The sequence below is a fragment of the Mycteria americana genome, chromosome 3 (genome assembly GCF_035582795.1).
Source record: "Mycteria americana isolate JAX WOST 10 ecotype Jacksonville Zoo and Gardens chromosome 3, USCA_MyAme_1.0, whole genome shotgun sequence".
Lineage (NCBI taxonomy): Eukaryota > Metazoa > Chordata > Aves > Ciconiiformes > Ciconiidae > Mycteria > Mycteria americana.
In genome coordinates this window covers 116,563,259-116,578,280 of record NC_134367.1, presented here as the reverse complement: position 1 = coordinate 116,578,280, position 15,022 = coordinate 116,563,259, and the positions used below count along the sequence as shown (strand labels likewise).

The following is a 15,022-nucleotide window of genomic DNA, read 5'->3' as shown; positions in this document are numbered from 1 at the left end:
GAGAAGAGCTGGTGGCAGTGATGCTCTATCCTCCGAAAACCCAAACGTGCAGGCTGGCAGCTGCACTGCCTGGCCCCAGCAGCACAAGCCTGAGCACTCGCAGCCTTGCTCCCTCTTTTCGGCATCCTTCCCTCTTTCCTCCGCCACCTCCAGCCAACCAGAGCCCAGAGGGCTGCTGCCCTCAGGTGAAAGCCCCCAGCACCTCTCCACGCTCCACCACATCCCTCCGCGGCTCCGCGGCTGCGCGGCTGCTTGCTGGCCTGCCGTCCGCCAAGCCGGGGTGGTGGGGAGTAGCCGATGCACAGTGTAACTCCTCCCAATGCTGAAAGGCAATCATGTGATTTTTATGACTGCTCTCTAGAACAGTATTTGCTCTGCTCCCGGCCACCATTGCTTCCTGCTGAGCGTCCTTCCCTGGTGGGGCCGCAGCTCCTGCCAGCAGTGCCGGGGCGAGGTTTTGGGGAGCAATGACAGAAGTGAAGAGAGAGGTGTTCGGGCAGATGCCCCAGGAGGAAGGAGGAGGAGTGGTGGAAAAGTTCGTCTTAAAGTCAGACAGCGTGAAAGTGGAGATCCTGTCCTTAGGGTGCATAATCGCCGCTCTGGAGATGAAAGGCAGGGATGGGGAGTTTTCAGATGTTGTCCTAGGCTTTGACACTTTGGAAGGTGGGTCTAAATCTGTTTCTTTTAAAAAAAAATTTTAAAAAAAACAATTGGGCAACTTAACCGGCATTTTCTTGTTTATTGCGACACTGCATGATCTGCTTCTAAGGGTCCCCTCCAAACCGCAGGCTGAATAAATACAACTCCTGCTGCCTGTCCTGGGCTCAGTGTTGGACAGGGAACAAGGACACTGGTGGCTCCAGGTTGTAGTGTGCCCCTCTTAACGGGGTGGCTCTGTGTCACAGTTTGACCAGCAGTGACAGAGGCCTTTTCTGCAAATTTGCAAAGAATACAAGATCCCATCAGGCTATTTTAATCAAAGATATGCATGACTAGCGAGCTGTGTGTCGTGTGAAACACCAGGACTGCAGTCACCTATTTAGTACTGGGGGGAAGCAGAGGGAGACACATCTGAGTCCATAAGCATACCTGGAGACCACCCATCCTCTCCCAATCCTTCCGTTTAACCGTGCGTTGTTTTTCTGGGCAGGTTACACAAGGAAGCATCCCTTCTTCGGCACCATCGTGGGGCGTGTTGCCAACAGGATTGCAAAGGGGAGGTTCACTGTAGATGGGAAGGAGTATCAGCTGTTCCTCAACAATGGGCCCAACAGCCTGCACGGAGGAGCCAGGGGATTTGACAAGGTGAAAATCAGGCTGGCGGGTCCCAGTGTCCTCTGGCACACAGCCTGTGGAGTTGTGGCAAGAGGATAAGATGTCTTCACTCCTGACCCTGTAGGGTTTTCTGGTGGTTATTGAGTTGAATCAGCTCCCAAAAGGTGCTGTGAGTGCAGGAATGGGGGGAAGTGAGACCCTGTGAGCTGCTGGGTTGGCTTGTCTTTGCCCAGGTGGCTTAGCAAGGCTCAGTTATGTCATCCTTGGATGCCATGCAGAGGGTTGCTGTGCTTCCTCTGCATTACTGCAGCCCTGAGGCCTCATGAGCCCAGTTCTGACGGGGTTGTCTGATGGGGGCGAGGTGCTGCTCCTGCAGATCCTGGGTTGGGACATGACAGTGAGGACCCAGTCTCATGCACGATGGAGGCTCCTGAGGCGCCAGCCGCACCGCCCGGAGTGGGTGCTGTAGTTGTCCCAGTGCCCAAAGGAAGTTTCCTCGGGAACAGTGATCCATGCAGACTCATTTGCACCTGCGGCTTCAAGGTTGTTACCCACCCATAGCTCCTCCCAGAGTCAGAAGGTTCTGGGTTTGCAGAAACTGAATATCATTGCTGCTTGCTTTTGATAGCACTCCCAAGTATGGGGAGAGCAGGACGGTTCTGTGGGTTCAGTGTGGTTATTGCATTACCCCCTTTGGTGCTGCTTTCATCCCAGTGACAGCATACCCTGGGCTCTCACTCTGACTCACAGCAGTGGGTGACTAGATCAGGCCTGTAAAATGCCCCAGCATCTCTGTGTCCCCTCCCTAGGCCTTCCTTGTGATCTCCCTGTGATCTGAGATAAAATAGCTTTACCCTGGCTTCAGGGCACTCAACCTTTCCTATCTTTCCCAAGAGTTGCTGCTGAAGTCCAGATACCATCCGTGTGCTACAAGTGGTAGGAGCAGCGGAGCATCTCCTCTCTTGAAAGCCTTGCTGGTAACCCTTCTGATTGCATAGCAGGCTCAGAAATCTCTGCTTTCCTGAAGCCTTGGGGTTTGTTGGATCAGATGCATTTGTAACCACCAAGTAGCTGATCCACCATTTCCCCAGAGGAACACATGTGAATGCGCTGGTGCAGCTGCTTTCCTGGGTTAATGTTTTGTTTCATGAAAGGATACCCAGGCTGATGGGGCAAAAGTCAGAGTGTCTGGAAAAAAGCTCACTTCTGGGAAGCGCAGTGTGAACTGGCATCAGATCAGGATCAAATGCTCCTCAGCAGCCTTAGAAAAAAGGGAGCACTGGGGTGACTTTGCTGTTGTAACCACAAAGAGGACAATTTGGTTTATACACCCTGACCCCCTGTGAGCTGGGGCTGAAAACATGAACTCCTTTGCACCCAGGGCTTCCAGGCTGTCTTCTGCAGACGGGGGATGTGGTCTCTTCTCCTGCTTCTTCCCCCTGTTTGCTGAAGGCATGCCAGCTTGGTGGGGACAAGGCAGTGACACCTCCCAGCCAGGGCTTTGTGTCCTCTGGCCCATGGGACACACTCAAGCACCTGCTCAAGACCCCCTCCAGCCAGGTAACAGTCACTGTGCAGAGACCTGTGGTCAGCCTCTTGGCCATCTTGTCATTTTTTCCTTATCATGCAGATCTCGGTGCTGTGGTCAGCACGTGGTTAGACGACAAGGAAGCTTGCAGCCACACTTACGTGGCAGCAATATCTGACCATGCTACTGGGGGACTTTAGAAAATAACCCTCTTAGCTTTAAAAAATAGTGATATCTGTATGCTTACTGGCCTTTAATAGCTTTTTCTTCAAAGAGCTTAAATAGAAACTCATATATAAAACCACAGCATGCCACAGCAGTGGGAGTTGCAGTCAAACTGCATTTGATGCAGGAGGACCTGCTCTGCAGCCTGGTTATCTTATTCGGCACTCTCACTTCCCGTGTTTCGTGAAAATGTTGGCTTCTCACAAGTGCCCCGAGTTAGTGATCTTTGCATAGGACATGAAAGGGGTCATCTCAAAAGCATTATCTGGCCCCTGCCCCTAGATCTGTCCTCTTTGATTAGACAGTAACTATTCCTCAGGTAGATGCAAAGCTCCAGAAACTGGGCACCTCACCTCTTGTTGCACATCCGTCCTGCAAGGCGCTGAGATATCTGCTTAGCATCAGGTCCATGGCCAGGGTCAAACAGGCTGTCTGGGCAGCTAAATTTACAGTGTGCTGGCTTGCTTCACTCACCAGCAGGTTCGACTCCAAGCAGAGCCCTGGTCTCTGGCAGGGGCAAGAAACAGAGAGGTCCCAGTTCTCTGGATCAGCACTGATGTGTGGATGTTTCTGGCAATACATCTGGTACTATTTAACCCAACCCCAGCCCCTAAGCAGGAGCTCCCAGTGTGTCCTAGAAGCCAGCCCCCAGTTAGCTGACGGAAGGGCGACAGCTTGTTGAGGTGATGTGGCACACCAGGAGATCCATGGGAGGAGGAATAAGTCCAGCTGCAGGGCAAAAGTCAAACACGTGGACCCTCTTAGGCATGGAGTAACACAGGCTGGGACAGACACTCACCAAAGCAAACTGCCTCATTTGTCTGGCTGCTCATTGGAAAACTTGTTCCCCGCTCCTGGCCCTGGCTGACCAAGAGCAGGTTGCTGCTTGTGTTTTCTCCCACTTCCCTTTTTCTTTTTCAACAAGGGGATATTGTTTTTTAGTCCTTCATAGGGAGAAAAATATTGTTTGGGCTTTTTTTTTCTTCTTCTTCTAGGAGTAAGAGCAGGAAAGATGATTGAAAAAACCTTTTTTTCAGTGCATCATTCCTTGAGTACCTTTTGTTCCTGGGTTCAGCCCAGCCTGGGGCAGGAGAGAAGGGCAACATGTTTCCCATGACTACCCCATCAACAGCACACTCCTTACAGGTTCTCTGGAGCCCCCGGGTCCTCCAGAATGGCATCTGCTTCTTCCGGCTCAGCCCCGATGGTGAGGAAGGCTACCCCGGTGACCTGAAAGTCTGGGTGACCTACACACTCAGCGGTGGGGAGCTGGCCATCAACTATCGAGCCCAGACCAGCAAGACAACACCCATCAACCTGACAAACCATGCATACTTCAACCTCGCAGGGCAGGTAACCATGGTGAGATGAATCCTGTGGAGGGACACTGTGCAGGGGAAGAAAGCCTGGGGACCCACGGGATGATCCATGGGCTTCCCATGGGATCATTGGGACTAACATGCTGGTCTGGGGACACAGCATGCTTCTGGGGACACAGTGATGGGGGTTGTCTCTATGCATCACAGGCTGCATGCAGCCAACAAGCTGGGACAGAACTGAATGACATAGACCTCAACTGACGACGCATTATTCCAGTGTGTCATGAACAGAGACATCCCATCATGAATATTAACTTTCCTTTTTTGTGTAATTGGGGAGTTTCAGTCTCTCCTGGTCCCTCAGAAGGATTACAAAGGAGGTGCAGAACTGGCATGCCCTAGTGATAGACTGGCATTTCTTAGCTGTCCTTTGTTGGCGCTTCTGAGACAGCATACTGAACCCTTGCATGGATGGTGCAGCTGAGATCAGGGCCTGTAGTGCCAGCCAGAGTCAGTGCAGCACCAAAATACCCAGGTCAAAGAGGAGAAACATCATGAAAAGGGAATGTGAGGGGGCCAAGTTTGCAGAGTGGGGCCGTAGCAGGGTGCAGAGTGCTCCCACACAGGGTCCTGCCAACTAGACGGGCACAGTATTGCACGTGCATTTTAGTCTCACCCTGTTAATAACTAGGCTTGGAGAAAAAGGATCTGGGAAATAAAATGTTGCTGGGCAGAGCAATAGGATGGGACAGTGCAGTCACACTTGGACATGAGACAAAGACCCTTAAAAGTGTTAGTGAGAGACATCCCAGCCCCTCCATGCAGGAGGTCTGCTCAGGCTACTGCCCTAATAATGGCTGTGCAGTTAGTTTACCCTCTGTTTGTCCTGCCAGCGGTACAGTAATATCAACACCTACAGCATGCAACTCAGGTGTGTTTCCAGAGGAACGAGAGACCTTTGGGCATGAAATTGCTGCTCAGATTAGACAGTAATGTGCAGGCTCAGCTTTGATACCGCTCCCCTTCCAGCCCAGCAGGTTCTCTGCTAGCATCCCCGAGGCTGCGGGAGAGGAAGAGGAGCGCAACCGCCTGTGCTGCAGGAGATGAGACAGGAGGATGGGTTCCGCTTCCCCACGCTTGCTTGCTTCCTTCCCCTTTTGCTGCTGTGTGCTCAGCAACCAGCATGTTTTACCTAGTCGATCTGCAGGGTGGTAGTGCTTGGTGAGGTACAAGTTCAGACTGATAGTCTCAGCCCTGCAGGATTTACAGCTCCTTGGTCCCATGCAGGTTTTTGCCTGTGCTGGTACCTTTGTCCTGTGCCCAGGGTCAAGGTGGGATGATGGCCAGGAGGTCCTCCAGGCACTACCAGATCAGCTGTAGCACCACCGTGGGCAGTCACTTCCCAGGTGTGCTTAGGGCTGCTCAAATGGTGGAAGGGCCGCAGCAGGAATCCCAGTATTTCCCATCCTCCTGCAGGGCTCACCGGATATCTATGACCACGAGATTTCTATTGAAGCAGATTCCTACCTGCCTGTGGACGACACCAAGATCCCTACTGGTGAGTGGTGTGACATCCATGGCACATGGTGGAGGCGGTTTTACAGATGAGTGTTTGTGGGTATCGGGGAACAGCACTGCCCGGCAAGGGGGGACACACCAGGACCCAGGGGACCCCAGGCACAGCAAGACCCTCACCCATGGGCACAGTCCCACAGCACCTGAACAGAGTGGGCAGAACCAGATGCTGGTAACAGGGTCCATCACCAGCCACAGACCTGGAGAGGGGGCGGACCAGGGTCCATCCAGGGGGTGCAGGCAGGAGCAGCAGGACATGGGGCCAGAGGCAAGTGGAATCCAAGGCTGCAACATGGGTCCAAGGGGCCCATTCAGGAGGCAAGCTACCTATGATACAGGACCAAAGCATGTCCCTCCAGACCTGTTTGGCCAGCATTTCCCTGCAGGCCAATCCATTGTTCTCAAGGCCAGTGGAGCCACCAGAGAGGGTCACTCAGCACTTTGGGAGCTGGGATTGGCTTGGGGTTTGCCTGCTTTGCTTCCTCCAGCAGTGTTCGGCTTTATCATACTTCTCTACCAGGATTTTCCATGTGATGTCAAGGTCTTACTTCCATAGATCTTATTTCCAAAAGATCAGCCCATGCTCAAAGTCCACAGAAAGCAGGAGAATTCATTTCTTAAGCCTCAGTAAAATGTGGGAGATGCAAGCAGCATGCTCCAGGCACAGGGCTGCTGTTGATAAATGCAATGGCACACCAGGATATGGTAAGACTCCCTGATATGGAGGGCAGCTCCCAGGCCCAGCACTGAGCTCTAGAGCTGCTGGGATCTCTGGTGCTTGGGACCCCAGCATCGTCCTCTGCAAGAGCTGAGCCATAAGTCCCCTCTTCGGGACAGGAGAGCTGGTGCTACTGGCTGGGAGGCTGAAGACACAAAACCAACACTTTTCTTTCCTGTCTTTAATGTCCTGCATGGCTAAAAGAGGAAAGCCAGTTAAGGAAAACAGCATGTTTTGCATGCTAAGCAGGTTAATTAAACAAAGGTGGTATTGCTGCTGTCTCCAGCCTCAGCACGGAGAAGTGAGCTGGCAGCCTCTTGCACCTGGTCTTGATTCAGGGGGTGAAAAGGAGAAAACAGGGCTTTCTAGTTTTCTTTTTTTTTTCCCCACCACTTCCACTCTGTTCATCCCCATAAACAATCAAGCTGCCAAGTTAAATAATCTGAACAAGCTGGGACAGGGAACACATTCCCCGTACCCACAGGAGAGCCAGCACCAAACACATGCACTCAGCAGTGGTCCCACTGCTAACAAGGGGGCATCTTGCTCTGGGTGGCTTGACTCCAACCCTCCCACCGTGCTGCTCCAACACCCCCTTTTCATTTAGTGTAAGTGACTGTGCTGAGTTGCAGTAAGAGTTGATCTAATTGCTAAATTAATCTGATACCAAGTTTTATTGTTTTTAAGAATGAAAAACATTATTTAAAAAAAAAAAAGCTGCATTTGGCTTAATTTTTGAAAAATGTGAAATAGATTAAAATAATCAAAAAAGCAGACTTCTAGATTTGCTCCTAAATGATGGCTTTTCATCCAGCCTGACTGGCTTAGAGGAATGGAGGCCTACAGAGTGCAGATGCTGAGCCATGGCAGGCGAGGGTGCCATACCATGCCAGAGGTCTCTGGAGGACAGAGTAGTAACAGGAGCACCAAGCACCTAGTCTGGGGCATAAATGCCGGGAAAGGCTGTGCTCCTGAACTCAGCTAGCATCAACAGAAGAGAAACTGGGTGTCGGTGGGGATGTGTGCCCGAGGGCTGCATGAGCCCGCAGGGCAGTTTCTGGTAAGCGTAGGCTCTGCTGGAAATGGCAGGGCTTGTTTCCCTGATGCTCTTGAAGGGCTGCTTTGCTGAATGCACCTTCTGACTTCAGGAGGGAGAGGAAGAGAGGCTTTAAAAAGCAAAAAAAAGAAAGCTTTTTAGCTCAAGTATCTGCTAAAACCAGAGTTACGTCTGTGTTCATGAACAAAAACCACTGTTCATGCATGCATCGGCTTGCACCTGGAGGAGTGGGTCTCCCAGTCCAGGCAACTTTTGCTCAGCGTGGTGTGTCATGCCTGGGCTCAAGGCAGGGAAGAGCTTAAGGCTGTACCAAACCCACTGCCCTGCTTCTCCCCACTGCTTTCACCATGGAGCTGTTTCACATCTTAATTGTGGCCAGCTTGCTGCCCCTGCTTTTTGCAGTTCCCTCTTGTTGTTTTGGGTAAATGTAGCCTTTGAAGCTGATAAAACTGTGTATAGTCTTAGCCCTGGGGTGAAGACGAGATTTGTGCAACTATTAAAGACAGCCCTCGCGTGCAATGGGTGCTGAATTTTACGTGAGTGCCTAAATCAAAATGTTTTTTTTTTTTCAAGGTGTTTTTCCACCCCACAGCTGAATACAGTAAATGCACTCCTTTTAGATAGGATCAGAAGCCACAGAAATGTGCTGTTTGTCAGGTGGAGACTGATGTTTCTCAAAGTTTGCAGAGCAGGACTGGTGCAGAGCTGCAGCCGAGCTGGGTGCATGACTGCAGCGAGCAGAGCACAGCGCATGGGGCCACCAGTGGGGTGGGGATGCCCGCATGCCGTCGTCCCCAACAGTGGCAGCTGCCTGCTGACCCTTGGAAACCTCTTCCTTTAGAGAGGGGTAGAAAAATGTGATGTTAGGGGAAAATCCCCTCCCCTGCCCTTCCTCCCTCACCTCCCCCATGCAAAACCCCTTGCCTTTGGGTTAGGATGGCTGTGTTTTGCACTGTGTTTAGTATGTCTTAGGGTTGTTCTCACTGCAAGAGCTTTATCACAGGATGCTGCATCCCCACATCAGGCCTTAAAAAAAGACTTGAGAGAAAATGCTGTTTTTACGGTCTTAAACCTTTTTTTCCTGAAACAATGCCCTGAGGCAGGGCTGGTCCCAATGTACAGCCCATATTCACCATCCCGGCAGGTAGGCCACCTTCATGGCCATCTCATGGATGTTTGTACAGAGATCTGGGAGGATTAATTTATTTATTTACTTATAGAGAGAGTATATGTATATAAATCTTATGCATATATAAATATTAATAGCTAATAAGTTTTGGGTTCATATTAATTAGCTTGTATAGTTACATACACAAGCCCCCCCCCCTCTTGTTTTCTGGCTCCTTGGCTTTGCCTTGTCCCAGCTAAGCACAGCAGTGTCCCCAGAGGCTGCCAGCTCTGCTGGGGGACAAGGTGGTGATGTCCCAGCTTGAGTCACAGTGGCCACAAGGCAAGCTTGCTTGAAGCAGGGCACCACAATGAGACAAGGATCACAAACAGCTTAAAACCCTCAGCTCACCAAAGCGAGGGTTCTCAACCCTGCGCAGGGGCCAGTGCCATGGCTGTTTGCTGGCATGTGGGTGAGCGGCTGACACTGCTGTTGTCTTTGCCCAGGGGAGGTGGCTTCTGTGCTGGGCACCAGCTTCGATCTCCGGCAGCCTGTGGAGCTGGGGAAGCACTTAGAGAAGTTTCGCCTGGATGGCTTTGACCACAACTTCTGCCTGCAGCAGGCGCAGGCTCGACACCTCGCGGCCAGGTAGGCTGGGACCCCAGCAGGGGTCCCCCACTTCTGGAGCCATGGGGCGCCCATTCGGCCAGCCCCTTGTCATCCTCCACTGGCATCTCCCCAGGGTTCACCACCCACCCACCGGCAGGGCCATGGAAGTTCACACCACCCAGCCTGGCGTCCAGTTTTACACTGGGAACAACCTGGACAGCTCCCTGAAGGGCAAAGGCGCCATCGCGTACCCCAAGCACTCAGCTTTCTGCCTGGAAACCCAGAACTGGCCCGACGCCATCAACAAGGTGAACCATTTCCCCACTCCTGGGAGCTGCTCAGGTCCCGTGGCAGAGGACCATACCACCACCACCCATGTCTCTGGGGCATTAAATATATGAACGGAGTCCGTTTGGTGAGGGGACGCTTTGTAGACACCAGAACTGAGGTAGGCACAGGTCACAGCATCCTGCAGCGTTAGGCAGGGGTTGGCCAGTGACTGAGCAGAAGACCCCACCAGGGCCTTGCCACGTCCTCCCCACAGGGCCTGAATTCAACCAGGGGGAGGACTCACCCACTCAGCCAGCCGGCAAGTAACGGGCAGTTAAACACTGCTGCTGGAAATGCCAGGCAGGAGCTGTGGGACGCTGCCCCAGGAAGGCCGAGCAGATGTGGCCGTGCCCTCGTGACCCTTTCTGGTCCCGTGATGTGTGCTCACAATCATTGACGTGCTGCTGCCTCTTCCCAGCCCCACTTCCCCAATGCCCTACTCCGACCGGGTGAGGAATACAACCACACCACATGGCTCGTGTTCAACACCGCTTAAGGAAAGGGGATGCTGACTCCTGCCACCAAGAGGGGTAAGTGCCTCTAGCAGGTTAGCCAGAAATCCTGCCAGGTGCCAAATGGTGCTTTCAAACTACCCTGGGTGATACATTCCATTTGAGAACTTTTTTCCTCCTCTGTGGTTTTCACCCATGGTTTCTGCTGGCTTTAACTCCTGTCACGACCTCTGCCTCTATCTGGTCTGTGCAAAGCTCTTACCCTCTGTCCAGCCTCACCCTGGGCATTAGGTTTTGTTTCACAGTAAAAAAAATGCACTGAAAACACCTTGTTTAGGGACATGGCATGTTGCAGCTCAAACATATTGCAGGGGAATATCTCGCAATATTCATGTGGAGCATGTGGGAAGGCTGATAAAGTTGTGATTGTTTGTTACAACATCAGCTATTCCCAGCAAAGTGCCCTGAGCTGTGCTGCCTGCTGCTCTCTCCCCACAACTGACCTGCCCCACAGCTCGGTGTCAGCTCATCAAAGGCTGCCCTACCCTTCCCACGCCGGGCAACAGAGCAGACCTCGTGGCCAGAGCCACCAGGTCTGACAGCAGCATTGCGATGACATGGGTATGCAGTGGTTGCGCAGAATAGCTTTGCAGAGGACCGTGTGCTGGGATTATCCCAGCTGGCTGCCCTAGCTCCTCTGGCTTAACTCCTATTTCAAAGCCAGCAGCAACAGCTGCACAAGGGCATCTCCCGCACTATGCCTTGGCTGCTGAAGTGAAGTGGGTGCATCCATCTGTAGTCCTGAATATACAACTGCAGGAGGAAAACCATCATCTTAATGTTGTGTTTCCACGTGAAATATGTATCATCCCTAAAACCCTGTTAACAGGGGCCTGTCTGATGAAAACCTCCATGTTTCTGAGGTTTCATTAAAAAATTGGCACAAGCAGTGCCATCATATTAGGGAGCTAGCACCCTTCTCCCCAGAGACATGGGGGTAGCTAGCCCTTGAGCCAGGCACCCTGTGCGAGGCACCACAGCCTGACTCCCACCTTCTCCTGCCATGCTGCTGCCAAAGGGACTGCACAAGCCCCGGGCTGGGCTCCCACTGCCAGATTGTGGTCAGGGCCCACAGCACTCCAGCATGCTTCCTCGGCTGCAGAGCTGCGGGAATGATCTTGTCCCCAGTGGAAGTGCCTGGCCATTGGACTTGCAAACGTGGCAGACCTGTCACGGTCAGTTCTGCCACCCTGACCCCCAAAACGAGCACCCCGCTGCTCTCCTGCGATGCCCCGAGTGCACGGACACGCACAGTGGTCACGTTACATGGCTGCAGTTAAGGGCTGGTATAATTTGGAGAATGAAGCCCAACTGATCCAAGCTCAGGAAATGCTAGGTTGCAAACCAGGGGCAGAAGCACCATCACCCCTATGAGAGTGGGGTTTGCCCACCACACTGGAAACCTCGGGTACACGCCCCCTTGCCCCCCACCCCCAACCAGGCTGCGCAGGGCATGCACACCCCGCTCCGAGGAGCAGGGCCCAGGGTCACAGCAGCAGTGGTCACATAAACACAGCCCTGTCCAGGCATCTCTTCCAAGAGTTCACAAACACTGTATGGAATTTTTGGTGAAATGCTACCAAACTCAGGTGAGAGCTGGAGCTGCGCAGCCTGCTCCAAGGATGACAACTGGAGCTGAGGGAAGCAGCACAGCCACCCTCAATTTTGGTCACTACAGCTGCACAGAAGCGCAGACACCAGATTTGCCACTGCTCCCTCTCTGCACCTCAGAAGTGCTGGCTGTCCTTCATACTGGCCACAGCCACAGGCAGGGCCGCCCCTGCCGGCACAGCCCTGCCCCTTTGCTCAGGTTCTTACTGCTAAGCCTGGGTTTAGAGGAACCCCAGTCCCCTACAGAAGCCCAGGCTCCTCTGCTCCGTCTTCCACAGTGCCTCTGGGTACTGAAAAACAGGTACCAGCACAGCTGTTGTATTAGTCTGCAGGTTTATTGTGGAGTAGGTTTGCCTTAAGAGTACATAAGAGAAAAAAGCTGATCAAATTCCAGAGCAGCAGCGTACATGTGCCTCTCACCAGGTACACTATAAACCGGGCAGGCAATGCACAACCAATAAATATTCCAAACACAAGTCACAGGCTTTGGGCATTTCTGGTAAATCACTGCAGGGCAACATTTGTGTCACCCCCCGCCCTCCCACTGCAGCGACAGTGTAATTTAATGGATATTGCCAGAATATTGATCATTGCACCTGGCAAACGAAACACTAATCCCCATCGCTGAGCACCGCGGGAGTGTCCAGGCAGACACCAAGCACCACAACAGTTAGGACTCGGCATAAAGGCCAGACAATGCTGCAACATGACAGTATGTTCAGAATCTGGACTATTTACTCATACACTGAAAAAGCTCCATGAAGTCATTGTTAACGGGAAACCTGTTTTTTGAAAATCACGGGTTACCCAAGCTGTGACTGAAGTTAATCTTGTATTTTTTTTTCATTTAAGATGCTCTGCTGTGGTTTACACATTGGAAGCAAACCGCCACGACAGATTTCGTAAGAAGCCCAAACAGGCCTCACTTTCCACTTCAGTGCTTGTTTACTGCCGAAACTGGCCTTTATTTCTGCTAGATATCCCATCGCAGTTAAAAAAGTCTGCTATTTTCCCCCTCTGCCTACCAGTTTGTTTGTTCACAGTCTAACGTTGTTTCCAGTCTTCTGCTGTGATCTGTGTCAATAAAGTGCCTTATCATGCAATTCTTGACTACACAATGAGGACAAACAGTGTGACATACCTATACACAAATAATTAATCCTGCAGGTGTGTATTTGCTGTAAGAAATTAGCTTAATTCAACAAAGTCATCTCCAGGATCTGGACTGCTTTAAAACCGTACCAATTTCTGTGAAGCAGGTTAGAATTCCTGAGGTCAGCTTCAGAATCTTTCACTTTGAGGAGGAAAGTTTGAGCGAGCTGCAGAAAGACTAAGAGCTTTCTTCTGCCTCTCAAACACATTCTCCTAAGGTCCTTCAGAAATTAGGTCAGAAGACCTTACGTCTTCCCTCAAAAAAGGAAAACATGCCTTGAGACATTTTAAGAAGTTTTCTTTATATTAATAGCCTAAAGAACTAAAAAATGCAACAAGCAAAAGTAGCAATTGTCAAGTTATTCATTTCTATTACGTTTAGAGGTTTCTGCAGATGTTATTCATTTAAAAGATGTCAGTGTTTTGAATAAAAGCTCATCCTTAAGTTTCTGGGCATCTGGTATCACAACTAGTCAAGCACCAGAGAGTAAGCTTTGCAGAATAATTGTATCAGGGAGAAGAATGAATGCCCACTAAATATCATAAAGGAATAAAAAGGGCATATGCAAATTTTTATCCATCTGCAGACAGAGATGGATTTTAAATTCAATTTCAAAGAAAGCAGAAACTGATCCTTTCACCAAAGACCATTCAACAATAAATGTGAAAAGTGACTAGTTTGAGAAGACACCGATTTTAGTCATTCCCATTTTAGGTATTTTTCATCCACATTACATGGCACACAGCTAAAATTACCCAAATGTTAACAGAAGCAGCAGGGTTACTACAGAGAAGTTTTAGTTAAAAATACACATTTTATTTCAATGTGCCAATAAAAAAGTCCCACATTTTCATATCACAGGAAGTTAATTCATACAATAAAAAGAGACCTGTGCTAGTCTATTGGTGTGACTAACTCAGAAGACCCAGATCATGCCAAATTTTAGTTGATATACTCTTCTATCTACATTCTTACATTTACAAAGACACCACAAAATCCCTTATAATAATGTAAGCAAAATAACTTTCTTCCTAAAAGATTAACTTCATAACTTTAATCCATTCTTTCAGGACTTGCACTTCTTTGAGGGCTTCCTGATGGTGAACGACTGAAAGGAAAAGAATCCACAGTTAACATTTCAGTAGTCATTTGGGATTCATAAATACAGGAAAAAGCAACAGGAGGATACCTACACTACTCCGGCACCCTGTCAGCACTGTTTTTTAATAAAATAACCAATCGCTATTGACAAAGTCAATGTGTTGATGATTTAATGTTAGAGATAATACATCTATTTTTTTTTTTACTTTCACATTTTTTAATTTCTCTGCTGTTATTTTTGTAATACAATTTAAATGTATCTTTGTAAAGTCATCTAAAGGGTACTACTAATAGCAACCTTCATGGAGGCAGGATATTTCTTCACTGTTCTGATACAGCAGCTTGTCAAAACCTATTATGGCGATCACTCAGCATTTATGAGCATTTATTCCAGTCCCTTGTGATTGTTTTTGAGGTTAGACTACATACAGCCACGTTTTTAAACAAAGCAAACCTAAGTGTAGATGTTCTGTAAGTATGTTTAAAAAAAAAAACAAAACAACCCCAAACAAACAAACAAAAAAAGAAACAACTTGCAGGGCAGAAGGATCACCAAGGCAAGGGACACATCATGGCAGGTCTACAGCTATTCTTACCAGGATATAGCCCCTCCCTGCAAATTCTGAACACTGAAGTTGTAAAAACGAACTATTAAAGAATTCAAACTAGGGAAAAAAATGCTGCTGATTCTGTCACTACACATATATGCACACACACACACAGATAATTATTTACCAACTTATTGGGAAAAAAAATAATCTGAGTAACAGCAGTAAAAATAACAGACTCGATCTTCCATTCCCGACTACTACGTCAGGTTACTCCACCCTATCTTCCCCAACCTCACTGCAGCTTTTAATGAGACTCAAAGCTTTATTCTGTGCTTTCACCAGTAGGAAGT

The 15,022-nt window shown here is 49.9% G+C and overlaps 2 protein-coding genes across 7 annotated transcripts in view; one reads left to right on the top strand and one right to left on the bottom strand.

Annotated features, from left to right (window-relative positions):
* The first annotated feature begins 346 nt into the window (after positions 1 to 346).
* On the top strand, positions 347 to 14,623 carry GALM (galactose mutarotase). 4 transcript variants are annotated; one of them, XM_075496732.1, is made up of 8 exons: positions 347 to 663; positions 1,151 to 1,305; positions 4,175 to 4,381; positions 5,824 to 5,905; positions 9,312 to 9,453; positions 9,548 to 9,722; positions 10,163 to 10,274; positions 14,091 to 14,623. In XM_075496732.1, the coding sequence occupies exons 1-7, from the start codon at positions 468 to 470 to the stop codon at positions 10,238 to 10,240; spliced, it is 1,035 nt and encodes a 344-aa protein (XP_075352847.1). In that variant the 5' UTR covers positions 347 to 467; the 3' UTR covers positions 10,241 to 10,274; positions 14,091 to 14,623. The 4 variants fall into 4 exon arrangements, with proteins under 4 accessions (XP_075352847.1, XP_075352848.1, XP_075352849.1 ...); XM_075496733.1 differs by having other exon boundaries at positions 12,720 to 14,623; XM_075496734.1 differs by lacking the exon at positions 9,548 to 9,722.
* The window catches only part of SRSF7 (serine and arginine rich splicing factor 7), a 6,803-nt gene continuing 5,770 nt past the window's right edge, over positions 13,990 to 15,022 (bottom strand). For all 3 annotated transcript variants that reach the window (XM_075496738.1, XM_075496736.1, XM_075496737.1), the window contains one exon: positions 13,990 to 14,128. In XM_075496738.1, the coding sequence (XP_075352853.1) occupies positions 14,074 to 14,128 (55 nt within the window). In that variant the 3' untranslated portion in view covers positions 13,990 to 14,073. The remainder of the gene's footprint in view (positions 14,129 to 15,022) is intronic.